The 14,278-nt window shown below is 52.5% G+C and overlaps 8 protein-coding genes across 8 annotated transcripts in view; 4 read left to right on the top strand and 4 right to left on the bottom strand.

Annotated features, from left to right (window-relative positions):
• P153DRAFT_392498 (uncharacterized protein) overlaps positions 1-20 on the top strand; it is a gene marked incomplete at its 3' end in the record, with an annotated part of 722 nt that extends 702 nt beyond the window's left edge. Inside the window, exon 2 of the mRNA XM_033671155.1 lies at positions 9-20. Within this exon, the coding sequence (XP_033528245.1) occupies positions 9-20 (12 nt within the window). The remainder of the gene's footprint in view (positions 1-8) is intronic.
• Positions 21-31: 11 nt separating this feature from the next.
• Positions 32-2,081, bottom strand: P153DRAFT_362904 (pseudouridine synthase). Its single transcript, XM_033667250.1, has one exon. It carries the CDS (start codon positions 1,959-1,961, stop codon positions 81-83), a length of 1,881 nt encoding a protein of 626 aa, XP_033528244.1. The 5' UTR covers positions 1,962-2,081; the 3' UTR covers positions 32-80.
• A 33-nt stretch (positions 2,082-2,114) lies between these two features.
• P153DRAFT_306468 (VIT-domain-containing protein) lies at positions 2,115-5,858 on the top strand. The gene is made up of 2 exons (XM_033664632.1): positions 2,115-4,150; positions 4,202-5,858. The coding sequence occupies exons 1-2, from the start codon at positions 2,600-2,602 to the stop codon at positions 5,765-5,767; spliced, it is 3,117 nt and encodes a 1,038-aa protein (XP_033528243.1). The 5' UTR covers positions 2,115-2,599; the 3' UTR covers positions 5,768-5,858.
• Positions 5,859-6,597: 739 nt separating this feature from the next.
• Positions 6,598-8,204, top strand: P153DRAFT_372406 (phosphoribosyl pyrophosphokinase; the record flags this gene model as incomplete). The annotated part of the gene is made up of 6 exons (XM_033669392.1): positions 6,598-6,650; positions 6,703-6,845; positions 6,902-6,920; positions 6,972-7,522; positions 7,575-8,089; positions 8,148-8,204. The coding sequence occupies 6 exons, from the start codon at positions 6,598-6,600 to the stop codon at positions 8,202-8,204; spliced, it is 1,338 nt and encodes a 445-aa protein (XP_033528242.1).
• Positions 8,205-8,958: 754 nt separating this feature from the next.
• P153DRAFT_281061 (uncharacterized protein) lies at positions 8,959-10,357 on the bottom strand (the record flags this gene model as incomplete). Its single annotated transcript, XM_033663121.1, has 2 exons — positions 8,959-10,234; positions 10,287-10,357. 2 exons carry the CDS (start codon positions 10,355-10,357, stop codon positions 8,959-8,961), a joined length of 1,347 nt encoding a protein of 448 aa, XP_033528241.1.
• A 208-nt stretch (positions 10,358-10,565) lies between these two features.
• On the top strand, positions 10,566-11,108 carry P153DRAFT_100106 (uncharacterized protein). The gene has a single exon (XM_033661845.1). The coding sequence runs from the start codon at positions 10,774-10,776 to the stop codon at positions 11,044-11,046; it is 273 nt and encodes a 90-aa protein (XP_033528240.1). The 5' UTR covers positions 10,566-10,773; the 3' UTR covers positions 11,047-11,108.
• Positions 11,109-11,744: 636 nt separating this feature from the next.
• On the bottom strand, positions 11,745-12,311 carry P153DRAFT_372404 (uncharacterized protein; the record flags this gene model as incomplete). Its single annotated transcript, XM_033669391.1, has 1 exon — positions 11,745-12,311. The coding sequence occupies one exon, from the start codon at positions 12,309-12,311 to the stop codon at positions 11,745-11,747; it is 567 nt and encodes a 188-aa protein (XP_033528239.1).
• Positions 12,312-13,374: 1,063 nt separating this feature from the next.
• On the bottom strand, positions 13,375-14,007 carry P153DRAFT_281454 (uncharacterized protein; the record flags this gene model as incomplete). Its single annotated transcript, XM_033663143.1, has 1 exon — positions 13,375-14,007. A coding segment is annotated over one exon (633 nt), but the record flags the coding sequence as incomplete, so codon positions are not given.
• Positions 14,008-14,278: the final 271 nt, after the last annotated feature.

The following is a 14,278-nucleotide window of genomic DNA, read 5'->3' as shown; positions in this document are numbered from 1 at the left end:
GGGGGGAGGGTAAGGAATGAAGTGGATTTGGGGTATCGATTCTGCGTTTTTTTTTTACTTTTTGAGAATGAGACGCTACGCTACTCATCTGCATCCTCTTCCGTCGCGTTGAACCGGTTCGGATCCAACCCCTTCTTCTTCGCGAACCGCTCGTTGACCACCTCGACGCTCTCCTGCCTCTCGCGCTGCAGCACAGGTGTATACGGCCCCTTCGCTCTGCCTAAATTCCCACCATCAAATACTCTGGGCCCTCCCCTCGCAATACCAGCTCTCCGCTCAGAATCATCCAGCGTCGCCTCTCCCTGGCTAGAAATCTTATCAAGCAGCAAAGCAGACAGCGTCTCGTCGATTTTGTTCCCCCGCCACACCTCCCATACATCGTCTATTACGCCGCCCCTCCCCCACTTCCCCTTGCCCATCGAACTCGGCCCCCCGTATTTCCCCACGCCCTTGCTCTTCGGCTCAATGGCCCCTTCGTCGCCGATGTACACCCATTTCAGACGGTCGGTGTAGCCGTGCTCGCGTTCCTCGGACGTCTGCACTTCGTGGTCGTGCGGGAATATGCAGTCCCAGAGGACTAGGGGCGCGTCGGAGGCCATTTCGTATTTCGGCCGCGTGGGGTTCTTCTCCATGTCCAGGAGGTTGGAGACGAGTGACGGTGCTTCGAGGCGCTGGCCGATGAGGAAGAGGATAGCGACGATATTGCGGACCTGGTGCCAGAGGAAAGCCGAGCCGTGCAGTGTGAAGGCGTAGATTTTCGGTTGATGATCTGCCGAGGAAGGGGACTGGAGAGCCGTATGCGAGAGAAATGCGGGTAGAGACAGGGGACTGATTTCCTCGACGTCTGCGTGGAAGATGCGCCGTTGGAAATTTGTGATCTGTTTGCTTGCGTCGATTTTGCAGAAGTTGCGGAAGTCGTGGAGGCCGATTAGTTCTTTGCAGCCCTCTCGCATCTTGCCAATGTCGATCCAACCTTCGCGCATGGTGTCTTGGTCCGTGGCGGTGTTGTATATCCCTGCGGCGCCGGGGACGGGCGCGAAAGACGGGTTTGTGAAGAAGTACTTGTAGCGTCGCTCTTTGCATGAGAAGCGTGCGCTGAAGTTCGGAGGTGGATTGGGGCACCAGGCGTAGATGCGGATGTCGGGTGGGAGGACGCGGTTGAGGAGTTGGATGTAGGGGAGTTCGTCTGTGAGGTCATCGAAAGGTTTTGACTGGGCCTTATGTTCGCTGTCTGCTTTGCCATCCGGGGTTGAGGGCTCGTCTTCTGTGGGTGCTGCAGGTTCCGACTTGGGCAGCGGTCGGTTGCTTCGAACCTTCACACCAATGACTTGTCCAAATGCGCTCACTCCCCGATCCGTCCTCCCACACTTTGAATATTCGCAACCCTCCCAATTCACATCTGCCCCCTCTTTGTCCCAGACCGCAAATGTGTTCCTGTCTAGTCTGTTGTAGTCGGTTGTGTCTCCTTCTCTTGGTGTTGGATTCATCACCCGTGTCTTGATGAGTGCTTTCCATAGCTCCTCCTCGATGGTGGGCAATGGTGTCTTGTTCTTGTTGTGATGTTCGAAGCCATTGTATTTCTGCCCTAGATACGCAAACTTCAAGGCGATTAGCCGCGTGCTGTATCTGGACGCATCAAAAGGCTTTGGTGGTTTTGGGGGCGTCGATATAGATTTCTTCTTTAGCGATGAGATGGTAGGACTGCTTTCATCGGCTTTTTCTGCACTTGTTTGCTCTGGACATCTGATCTGCTGCTCCAATTCCTGTATCCGTGCAATCAACTGTAGCTTTGTGCACCCTTCATATTTTTCCGCCATGACCTTCTTCGCGGCCTCTAGTCGGAGAACACGTTTTGAGACTCTCGACAGCTTATGAAGTCCGCGACGAGTACAGAAGAGACGATGTAGCGAGCGATGAAATTCGGGAAAGGCGTGGGGCAGCGGGGTGAAGAGCTGCCGCATATTTTGGCGGAGTCGTCGATGACTGCCCGCATCTTTTTCCGCTGCCTGATGTTCAGGGTTCAGAGACTAGGCCAGGCGAAGGCAAGACTGATCTCCATGCACTACCATCTCTCATCTTCAGAGTCACATTTGTCCAAACTCTGACAACCACATCACTCATATCGAGATGGCATGACGAAAGCATGCGGATTGATCTCGTTTTGGCCCTATCAGCTGCTGAGTAACGCTGCAATGCTGTGCTTTGACTCATAAATTGGCCTGTTTGGTCTGCTTCACCGGAAATCGCTCTTTCCAAGAGAATCCAATACATGCTCCGGGCTTACAAACTCCTCAATTGGTCTATTGATGTCGTTCACGTGTGATCGCTTCGGGTTATCGCAATTCGACAGCGTGCTTGCGATAGGCTACATTGATGCTCGAGGCATCCATCTAGGCCGCCATGGCTTCAGGCGGTAGAAGCATACTTGAGGAAGCTTTTTTCCAATCTTTACTTCAACTTTCCAAAACACCCAACACTCAATTGGTCATGTGCCTTGTATCTCATTGAATCCAATCCCCGCACCAGCATCGTCAAATTCAGCTGGTTCCCTGCGCCACAGCATCATCACCCAATCACTTACTGCCAGAATACGTTTATCATGTCTAACGCAGCATGGCGTGCGCACGTATGCGGTCTTTACTACAACGTTCCATACAATGGATATTTGCAGAAAATACACTTGCCTCAAGTTGAGCTTCAGGCGCACGCCACCATCTTGGCAACCACGTCTCGTACGACACTCAAACAGACATTTATCAATCCGTCGACAGATAAAGGTATCAAAGAAGTTCGTTATACCTTCCCTCTCTACGACGGCGTGAGCGTTGTAAGCTTCGTATGCCATGTCGGAGACCGTACGATCGTTGGTGAGGTTAAAGAGAAGGATAAAGCAAGGGCTGTGTTCCAAGAGGCTGTTGCCAGGGGCGAAACGGCGGGTCTGCTCGAGCAACTTCCCGATGCTTCTGACGTCTTCACCACGACTGTCGGCAATATTTCACCGGGAGCACGAGTGGTCGTTGAGATGACCTACCTCGGTGAGCTGAAACACGACATGGAGGTCGATGGCATTCGTTATACTATTCCGAATGTCATCTGCCCTCGTTACGGAAGTTATCCAAGGACCCTGCAGAGCAGTTCCGCTACCGATGCAGTGGGAAGTGGTGTCTCCATCACAATTGATGCGGAGATGGCTGCAGGATCATTCATTCAGAAAATTCAATCACCCTCGCATCCCATCTCGATATCCATGGGCACGACATCACTAGCACCAAATGCTGAGCCCACAATGGCTAAAGCGTCAGCGACACTGACCCTCGGAACCGCACAGCTCGACACAGACTTCGTTCTTCAGGTTATCGCCAAAGACACCGGCGTTCCGAAGGCGGTGCTCGAAAACCATCCCACCATTCCAAACCACCGGGCTTTGATGGCAACGCTCGTACCAAAATTCGCTCTTCCATCCGAGAAGCCAGAGATCGTTTTCGTCTGCGATCAAAGCGGTAGCATGTCAGGCAGCAGAAACACTCTTGTTATCCAAGCACTCAAGGTCTTCCTAAAGTCACTCCCGGTCGGCGTCAAGTTTAATATTTGCAAATTTGGCACTCATTACTCTTTCCTCTGGCCGAAGAGCGTAACATATAGCCAGCAAGCGCTGGATGAAGCCGTTCGCCATGCCGACATGTTCTCAGCCGACTTCGGAGGTACCGAGATGCTTGAGCCGCTCAAGGCGACCATCGCAAATCGATACAAAGACATGTCGCTGGAGGTTATGATGCTGACAGATGGCGAGATCTGGGGACAGAATGAACTGTTCACATACCTGAATGACTCGGTCATTGAGAGCAAGTCCGCGATCCGAGTGTTCACTCTCGGTATCGGCAATGGAGTCTCTCATTCACTGATCGAAGGCATCGCAAAAGCAGGAAATGGGTTCTCGCAAACTGTCGGGGAGGGTGAGAAGATGGACAGCAAGGTTGTGCGTATGCTGAAGGGAGCCTTGTCTCCGAACGTCAGCGACTACACATTGGAGATTAGATATGCAAATGGTTCCAGGGGTGCTGATGATGAGGATGGCTTCGAGATAGTTGAGAAGGTAGCGGATAGCTTAAAAGTCAAGCTTGATCTGGGTGACCAGGCGAAGACAGAGACGGTATGCTTCCAGTTCAAGCTAAGGTGCGCTTTCCATACTGACTACGAACAGAAAAAGCCGATATCATTGTTCGACACATCCGCGGATCCGGACAAAGAAGACGATCCAGCACAGGACGAGACTGGTGAGGCACGATATGCACATCTGCCAGTAGTCCCCATCCCCAAGATCATCCAAACGCCGCAGAATATCCCCCCGCTCTTCGCATTCAACCGAACGACAGTTTATTTGCTTCTTAGCCCCGACGCGCCACCAGACACACCGACGGCGGTCGTACTTCGCGGTACAAGCAAACACGGTCCTCTCGAGCTGGAGATTCCCATCCAAGTCCTCGACGCACCTGGCGAAACGATCCACCAGCTTGCCGCTAAGAAAGCTATCTCCGAACTCGAGCAAGGCCGCGGATGGCTTCCTGAAGTGAAGGATGAGACCAATACTCTTCTCAAGACCAAGTTCGAAGGCCGATTTGAGGATATGGTCGAGCGGGAAGCTGTGCGCTTGGGTGTCCAATTTCAAGTTGGTGGGAAATGGTGCTCGTTTGTCGCGGTGGAGAAGAACAAGAGAGCTACAGCTAAGAACGGAAAGGAAGACTGGGACTGGGTAGAAGATGAGAGTGGGCCTTTCTCGACAAAAAGTGCGTCCAACAATGATAGCGCGGATATGGAGGAGAGGGAAGATTCCGACGAAGACATGGGCTATGCTCTTTTTGACGACGACGTTGCTGTCCCAGCCACAGCCGATATTGCAACTTGTACAGTGGGAGGGGCCGACGATTCAGACGAAAACCCGGGCTTTGCTCTTTTCGTCGACGAAGACGAAGACGAAGACGAAGACGAAGACCTTCCGTCCACAGATACAGCCAATAATACAGTACGCACCGTCAGCATGAGTATAGCTCCAGCCAGCATGCCAGAAACGGTCGGTGCACAGTCATCACCAGCCCCTCGTGCTGCACCTTCCAGTCCTCGCGCATTGCAAGACTATTCGATGCAACTCATGTTACTCGAGCAGCAGAACAAAAAGAGACGCGTCATGGGAGGGATGGTCGGAAGTCCATCGCAACCAGTGCTGTTTTCTCAGCCCCCTCCACAGCAGCAGCAGCAGCAGCAGCAGCAGCAGCAGCAGCAGCAGCAGCAGCAATCGTTTGATTGGGAATCTGTCGGGGGTGGGCCGCTGGAGAATTTCGACTTTGACCCTCTTTTGCATACCTCGGGGGATCATGGATTCGTGAATTTTCCGTCTTTCACATTTGGTCCACCCCAGGGCAGTGCATCTGCTTCTCTTGCAAACATGGCCGAGATGAAATCTCAACCAGTCATCTTCTCCCAAGACCCGGGAACGCTCGTGCACCATCTCATCTCATTGCAAACGTTCGAGGGTTACTGGGAATGGAACAAGGCTTTGTTTGCTGCCCTTGGAGTGGCGGAGCCCAATGAAGATGAACTGGACATGAAGATCACGGAGGTGGAGATGAGGAAGAATACTTTTGCGACAGCACTAGTTATTGTAGTATTTGAGAAGAGGCTAAAGGAGTGGGAGGGTAGTTGGGAGTTGGTTGTTGAGAAAGCGAGGGCGTGGATGGGGGCTAGGAATGGAGATGATGCGGAGAATTGGTAAGGCGGGGAAATTGGTCAACTACCTAGATGGGGGTTTCTGAAGCACGGGATGCGTGCCCCTTGCTTCTCCATCAATGTCCTTGATAAGGGAGTGTTTGCTCGTTGTTTTATTAGCTTAGCTTAGTGAAATCGCATGGTAATCTTTCTATCTCTGCATGTATCGTTCGGGAGCGGCCGAAGTCAGATGTACACAGTAGAGGGTGCAGTGAGTCATGGCAGGATACACAATCACATGTGATGTGGGAATGGTAAAACGCCTCACAGTCGGTGAACCGTTCTTGACGACATGTCGCACAGGTGAATCGTCGCGTCTCACCAGCGTGCATAGCTAACGGTGAAGAAAACAGGGTCTTGCACGTGAGCATCAGGCCGATCTCGGCTATCCCGCGAACCTTTTCTTCGACGCATGCATGCAGCCATTCAAGGCTGTATGATTACCACCCACGAAGGATCTGCAGCACAACGGGGTGCGAGATGGTGAATAGAACAGTGTCTGTGCTTAGGCAGCACGATTTCGTGCTCAAACGCTTGGATGGTTGCATCTGTGGCGTCGGCAATGGGGGAGAAAGGAAAGAAAGAAAGCCGAGCGGTACGATGATCCCTGACCTGGTAAAAACCTTCGTATGCCCGCGGGTTTCGACGTAGCTTTCCACTATCCACCATGCTGCCCAATTCTTGAGACTCTGCTCTCCAGCGCCCCCAAACGGCGACTAGGCTTCCTCCATATTTGCTCCCTCTGCTTGTCTTTGCGCACTCACCCGCCCGCTCGCAAACAAGAACCCCACTACTCCTACTACTACCACCACTTCCTCCAGCTCCACGACTGGCGTCATGGTCCGCAATCTTGTCGTCCTCGGCGGGAACTCGCACCCACAGCTCACAGAGTACGCGACACTCCTCGCGACTGGCCACGACGGGCTGCTTACCGTGACACAGCACCATCTGCAGCCACCTCGGCATCGCGCCCGCAAAGGTGCTGCTCGGCAAGTTCAAAGTCGGCGAGACGCGCGTGGAGATTGAAGAGAGCGTGCGCGGAAAGGATGTCTTCATCATCCAGTCCGGGTCTGGCGGTGGAAAAGGTACGACGAGAGTTTTGTCCGATTGCGGCAGGCGCTAATCTCTTGTGCCCGCACAGTCAACGACCATTTGATGGAGTACGCCCCTCGTCATGGCGGACTTTTGTGAAGCTCCTGACCGTCGCGTAGACTTCTGATCGCCATCTCTGCCTGCCGGACTGCTTCTGCAAAACGCATCACGGCGGTCCTGCCGCTGTTCCCTTACTCTCGCCAGTCGGACATTCCCTACAACAAGACGGGCGCTCCGCTCGCAAAGGCTCCCGGCACGCGCTCGAGAACGGGCACGTATACCTTCGACTCCCGCCCGCAGACGCCGCACCCGGGCCAGGCGGAGAGCGCAGGCCTGTCCAATGGCTCCGCTGCACTCCACCACCAGCTCAGTCGCATGAAGATGGACGAGCGCCATGGCGGACACCAGCTCCCGCCTACCAGCCCCGTCAAGTCGGACAGCCTCAGGCGCAGCGACACGTTCGACTCCAACAAATCGGACAAGTCGGACAAGCACGCACACCACAATGGAACGAACGGGACCAACGGCATCACACGGCAAAACACGACCAAGCCTCCGGTCTTCGAGCCCCAGGCCGGATACAGACAGTGGGTCGCTCAGGCAGGCACACTGATTGCAGACCTCCTCACCTGCGCGGGCGCCGACCACGTCATTACCATGGATCTGCATGGTGTGTATAGGCCGATCTGTTTAATAGAGTCGGAGAACTAACGAGCGCGCAGACCCTCAATACCAGGGCTTCTTCGACATCCCCGTCGACAACCTGTACGGCCGCCATCTCCTCCGCAAACACATCCAATTCAACATCCCCAACTACCAGCAAGCGGTAGTCGTGAGTCCCGATGCTGGAGGCGCTAAGCGTGCCACCGCCATTGCCGACGCGCTCGGAATGCCCTTTGCCCTCATCCACAAGGAGCGCCGCCCCACACAGATCAACGACCGCCAAAACGCGACTATGATGCTGGTCGGAGACGTCGCAGACCGTGTCGCCATCCTCGTCGACGATCTGGCTGACACTTCCAACACCATCACGCGCGCGGCTAAACTGCTGAAGAAGGAGGGCGCGACAACAGTGTATGCACTCATCACGCACGGCATCCTCAGCGGAGACGCTATCGATCGCATCAATGCCAGCGCGCTCGACAAGGTCGTAGTCACAAACACGGTCGACCAGACGGAACACATGCTGCGGTGCCCCAAGCTGGAGGTCCTCGAGGTTGGCAACGTCTTCGCAGAGGTATGCTCCCTAAATCTCAAATTCTTCCCCAACGTAGGAAAAACTAACATATCCACAGGCCATCCGACGTGTCCACCACGGCGAGAGCATCAGCGTGCTGTTCGACTACAGTTAGTGGCTGTCGTCGGGTCGACACCTGGTCCAGCGACAAACTTCACTACATCATCACCACCATTATCATTCTCTCCTTCCGCAGCTCCCCACTCCCCAGGACACACGACCTAAAATAGAGAAATTGGGAGAAAAAATACGTCGAAATATACTTTAGAGGGGGACGGGACGGGAAAGAAAGGCACGTTTGCATTGGAGAGGGGTTTTCTTTTTTGCTCTTTTCCCTTTTTTGCGGTGAATCTGCACAATACTCTGAGCTGCGGTCTTTTTTAAGGGTTGGTTGTTTGCTTACAACTACAACTACGACTTTCTTTGCACGGGATGGCGTTGCAGAGCGGCGTTCAGAAATGCGGCTCGAGCTTGATCTCGGGACTATGTCATCATGTGTGCATGTATGTGTGTACTACATTGCATATATTAAAAAGTATCCTTGTTTATCCGTAGTCTTTTCGCATTGTTACGAAGCAATGTCGACAAGTTACTTAGCTTTTAGGCTGTCAGAAGTTGGAAATAAAAGTCAAGATGTTTGGTATGTGTGTAATGATATTTCTTCATCGACCACATATAGTTGTTCATCTTATTAACATTTATAAATACATATATATACGTAGAATGCGAAAAAAACACATCTTGCGCCAGGGGGTATCTCATCTCATCTCATCTCACGCATTACACGTCTCTCCACGTTTCACTTCCTTTCCTTCCATCCATCCATCCATTCATTACCCACCTCTCCCCATTCCTCACCCCCACACAAATCACCCACTGATCTTCGTCCTCGCCCTCCGATCCCGCGCACTCCTCCCTCCCCCCGCTCCCCCCACACTCCTCCCGCCCCCATCAACACTCGAGCTCGTCCGCCCGGACATCGCGCTCGCAGGCCTCTGCGCGAGCTTCGCGCGCGCCGGGGAAGAAATCGGGCGGTTATTCACGTGGAAGCCGCCCGTGCCGTCTGGCATTACTCTCGACGTTGACGGAGGAGGGGCAGATTGGGTGGACGACAGAGGGGCAAAGTCGTGGGTCGCTGTTGTGCAGAGATCCCGGTCTGTTCGCGTGCTCTGGGGGCTGGACTTTGTTGTTGCTGTTGTTGTCGTTGTTGTGGTATCGGGGTATGTGCGGGTGAAGACTGAGTCGACGAGGCTTCTGCCGTTGCTGGCGCGGCTGGTGGTGCCCGACGTGTATCTGTTTGCGGCGGGGTGCGTGTTGTGCACGCGAGCTGTGCGGCGGCCGCCGGCAGTGCGGGAGGAGTGGTATGTCACTGGCGGGGGGTGGTCCTCGTCGAAAGCGCCGAGGTTGAAAGCTTTGCGCAGCAGTGTCCATGTGAAGGGCAGGTTGGCGACGAGGATGGCGGTTGACGACTCGCGGATGTACCAGAATACCCAAGTTGGGCGGTAGGGGTGTTTGAAGGAGTAATAGCAGTTCATGATACTCGCCGCGACGACGAAGATGCCGAGGGAGAAGATGGCGCAGAGGATCAGTTTGCGCTTCAGGGGCAGGAGCGAGCGGATGAAGATTGTCAGCGCGATGCATAGTATGACGACGTCGGAGGAGATGTTGAAGACTGCTTTTGTGATGCGGTGGTTGGTTAGGGCGTTACATTGAGAGTTCGTTGTGGGGACAGCCCAGTACGAGGAAAAGGGTCGGCACCACGCGGTGAAGTACAGGATCTCGGTCGTCACGAAGCCAAGCGCGACGTATACGGCTAGCATCTTGATGGCGATGTTTTCGTTGTGGAGGGCCATGCGTGTGAGGCGGTGGTACATGATTAGTAGACATGCTTTGCAGCTCCAGACAACGGCGATTTGCATCTGTTCAACTATGATGACAATCTTGCTTCCGTACTCGCGCTCTGAGATGTCTTGGGGGGTAAGTGCATTGATGTCGAAATCCGGGGCGAGAAGGTTTGTATGTGTTCTCGCTTGGATGGTTGATGTGATGATTAGGACTGTGTAGCAGCCGGTGACGAAGAGACCCATTATCCAGTCGTCATATTGAAGACCCTTGGGAGAGCGGAAGAGAAGGGTGCGAGAAATGCTGTGTGGGTTAGAATTCATACCACAACCGATGTGAGTATGATTATACGTACAGCCTCGCGAGGACGATTCCGATGGCGAATGTGTACCAGATCCATGATTCGGCACTGAACGACAATGCCATCGTTACCTCCTGCGATGATGCCCTTACTTGCGCCTACTCAGTCGATATGTTATCTGTACGGTCCTTTGAGTTGTCTTAGATGTGTTGTCTGGAAGCACATGTTGCGATTGTCGGCGAGGCGCGGTGCACAGCCACTCGTTCTGGCCGCCGTCGCGATACCAGTCTTGAAGTAGAGGCCAAGAAAGTTGTTTTGTTGCTAACGCGGAGTAATACGAACGCAGCGGAGGAAGAAGAAACTCTAGTTCAAGATGAAGTGGAAGATGAACCAACAAAAGATAAATCCAGACCTACGAAATTGGGATGAGTCTCTGCCCAAATGCGGCTTATCTTAACGCTTAGAATATATAAGGCTATCATTCCAGAGTCTCTGCGTGGGGTTGCTCATCTTCGTTGTTCAGCACAGGGTTATCGGGCCAATGGAGAGGTTCGCTGACCGCCTCCTACTGTCATGCGGTGACGCGTTGCTTTTCTGCATGTCTTTTGAGAGTTGGTGCAACTCCGTAATGCTTCTGAAAACTGTTCGCCTTGCATTCTTTGCGCTCCTGGTTAATCTGATCGATCTCAATGAGGTGTGCCAAACGCTGTTGCCGCCTCATCTCTTGAAGGGACTTCGAAGGAGCCCAGAAGACAAGGCTGACGACTTTTACTATTCACATGTGGATACACGAAGTCCTACGGTGAGGATCTGAGCCGCTAGCGAGCCGGATGCATGCGTTGTGCGTACCGGTAATCATGAGAGTGTAGTGTTTCCGGTGAGCGCTTGAGAGAAAGGTAGCAAACAACGTCACGCGGAGAAACGGCCCCCGCATGCACCGAAGCAGCTTCTCAGCTCCGGAACACCTCCCACTCCCTACAAACCCTGCAACCCAGACTTTGCACACTTCACATACGTGACAAATTGTCTTGTGACATATCGAGCCTATCTGCAGCACTTTCGTAATACCAAAGCAGGTTTCATTCTCTTCCAGGATCACACATGACTTGTGAGGGCCGCGGAATAAGGTTTCGTGTTGGGCCAGGACTATCCAAATTCAACTAGGATGAAAGAGACTCAAGATCAACGTAGAGGATCAATTTGTAGTGTCCCTCATCGCCCAATATCGCCAACCATGGATACGATGAACCTTGTTTGAGGGTAAGCGATGCCTCATCTGGACCAAATCCCAGTCTGACTGCCTCAATACGTATCGCGACACATATTCAAATCTTTACTAAGTACATCCCACTTTCCGTGTTATCTGGCGATCACATCCTTTGTGGCCCTAGACGTATTCTAACAAAATTATTATGTACAGCATGCAGTGCACACCACCAAACTCCTAATCCATCGGCGAAGAATTCGCTCGAGAAGCAGACCCAAGGTAAACTCGCTAGACTTATTAACTAATCATCTGATTCCATCTCCCCATCTCCCAACCCCACTGTCCTTCCTCGACTTTTGTTCCTGATCATCCTGCCCCGGTGTAAACAACTCCGCACTCAAGATCAGTACCGCCGGTACAACAGCCAGTGCATCAATAGTGCCACTGCGTGTCCGCTTGTTCCTGTGCCCCAAGTTCATCGCTGCAGCGATCTCCCTACTCTTTACTATGTCTTTGCGTATCCTCGGCCACTCTTCGCTGTGTCTACTCTGCTCGTCGCTAGTTCGTACTGTAGATGAGGAGCTGCGTCGGAAGGGCGAGAGGGAGGAGAGCGTGGTTGATCGACTTCGACCACGTGGTGGAGGGGAGAGGGACGCAGATGGTGGCGGAGAGAAAGGCGTCGATATTGGTTTTGGTGGCGGGGAGCGGATATGCGGGAGGGGAATATTGATTTCTGTGTAGAGCGGTTCGTCGTACTTGGGAGATGATTCTTCGTACGGTGTCGCGAGAGGTGATGAAGCGAATTCATGGATTGGTGTTGTGGAATCCAAAAGTGGGGGAAATGGTTCAGACAAAACGGTTGAATCAGCCATGTTGATTCGTGTATATTATTGTAGGGTGAGTTGGTGAAGATGGTGCTAGTCGAAAGGTTGTTGTGGAGGGCAAGCACCCGCTTTGTACTTCGTCGCGACACAGCCACTCCAGGCACCTTCCCTGCCCAAATCTCAATCTTGCTGCGAACACCAAGCCAACCGCAAAGGCCAACTATTCTTTTATAGGGTCTGTAGCTAAAGGAAGCTTGATTTCGGCTAACTAAGCTCTTCTAATGTTCGGTTGCGCGTTGTTTTTGTTTTGTTGTATCGATTTCTGAGATGTGATGCCGGCGGCAAGGCGGAGAACATCGAACGCGTCCGACGCGCACATCGCCTTCTTATGCCCTCATCTCATAAGCTGACCGTTAACTCATTAGGCCCCCAGTCTACTCAGCCCTGCAGGGCGCTCATCTATGTTGCCGCTCAGCCGCTCAGCCGCTCTGACAATGGAAAGGTTGGGGGCGGTGGGGCACAGCCGCCTTGTGGCCGAGACGAGATGACAAACCTTGGAAGTTGACGCGTGGGATAAGTTGAAGTGCCCGTTAAATATATCATTGCGAGAAATCGGAACGGATCGGGCGTTGGAGAGGCGCGACGCTGGTAAGTCGGAGGTCGCGTCACGTGCCAAAGATCTTCACATGCCTGTGGATTGCTCACGCAAAATGCATTGTATGAGTTGAAGTGTATTCAGGTGACACACGACGAGCTGACTTTGGGGAGCAGATTTGTCAGGTTTACGTGTTTACTAATTTGTTGTCTTCACATACACATGCGTCTGCATTACCATCCACAAATAAGTTCTTCTGACTTGGCATATCTGGACTGGGTCATGTAGGAGCAAGAGTTTCCTAGATCTAGATCTATGAAGCCGAGGTACTTTTCATGTCGTCAGATGAGGCGAAAAGATCCGAAGTATTTCGTAAAATCGAAGACTTCGATAGCAGGAATATACTTTTCCATCATTCCACTTTAATAAATGCTAGCAATCGGCAACATGACTGAACAGGCCCACATATGTGATCTCTACCCTGAAACATCCTTACCCAGTCTATCCCAAATCCGATTACTTACTTTTTGCTATATTTAAGGTTCTAGCTTTTTCGTATATAAACACCACATCTTGCGTCCACCGAAGGCTCTCTTTAACATTCTGCTTTCCACAGTCCCAACCTGCATCTAGCCACACGCTATCGTACTGCTCCAACATTTTACCTACACGCGGCACGCGCTGATCAATCACTGACATCTTACCCTCCTTGTGCCATGAATGTTCTACGATCATGTTGCAGAGCATTGCCGCTGGTCCAGCTGGGAAGAGTAGGTCAGCGATGATTTCATAGATAGGCTCAAATCCCGGTGCATGAAAACACAAGACAAGCGTGTTAGGGGTGACGGACAGGTACTGATATGGTTGTGAGACGACTGTGATGGGTGTCGACAGTTTGGACAGGATATGTGCGTCTTCCAGAGTATAGCAGGGGTCGAATGCAACGATAAGAATAAATTTTGCAGCAACAGAAGGGGAAAATGACGCATAATGCTGGGAGAGAAACTTTGCTGTTGCACAGACCATGTGGTGTTGCATACAATATTTTCTCCTTTTTGGCTCGATCTCCAAACCATGTAGACCTCCCAGAGCAAGGCAGACTATGTTCTCGATTTTGGACTTCAGCTCTAGTAGGCTCTGTTGCAACTCCACCTAGTAGGGACTCGCCAGGAGTGTTATCTCGAGAGCCGCTATCTGCTGCAATTCAGGCGGATCGCACATCCTGGAGATACACTGTCGCAGCGGATGTTCTTTGTCATCTGGCTTGAGAATCTCTGACTCGCAAAGAGGTTGGACAGTGTCCATGGCTTCTCTTAAGACATACGGTGCGCATTTTCCACCCAATTCAGCTAGCATGTACAAGTTCCTAAAGCCAAGCTCTCTGCTAAATGGGTAAGGCCTACCTACGCACTTCTCGACG

Source organism: Dothidotthia symphoricarpi (assembly GCF_010015815.1).
Source record: "Dothidotthia symphoricarpi CBS 119687 unplaced genomic scaffold P153scaffold_2, whole genome shotgun sequence".
Lineage (NCBI taxonomy): Eukaryota > Fungi > Ascomycota > Dothideomycetes > Pleosporales > Dothidotthiaceae > Dothidotthia > Dothidotthia symphoricarpi.
The sequence above is the reverse complement of the archived record's forward strand: the minus strand, read 5'-3'. Positions and strand labels throughout refer to the sequence as shown.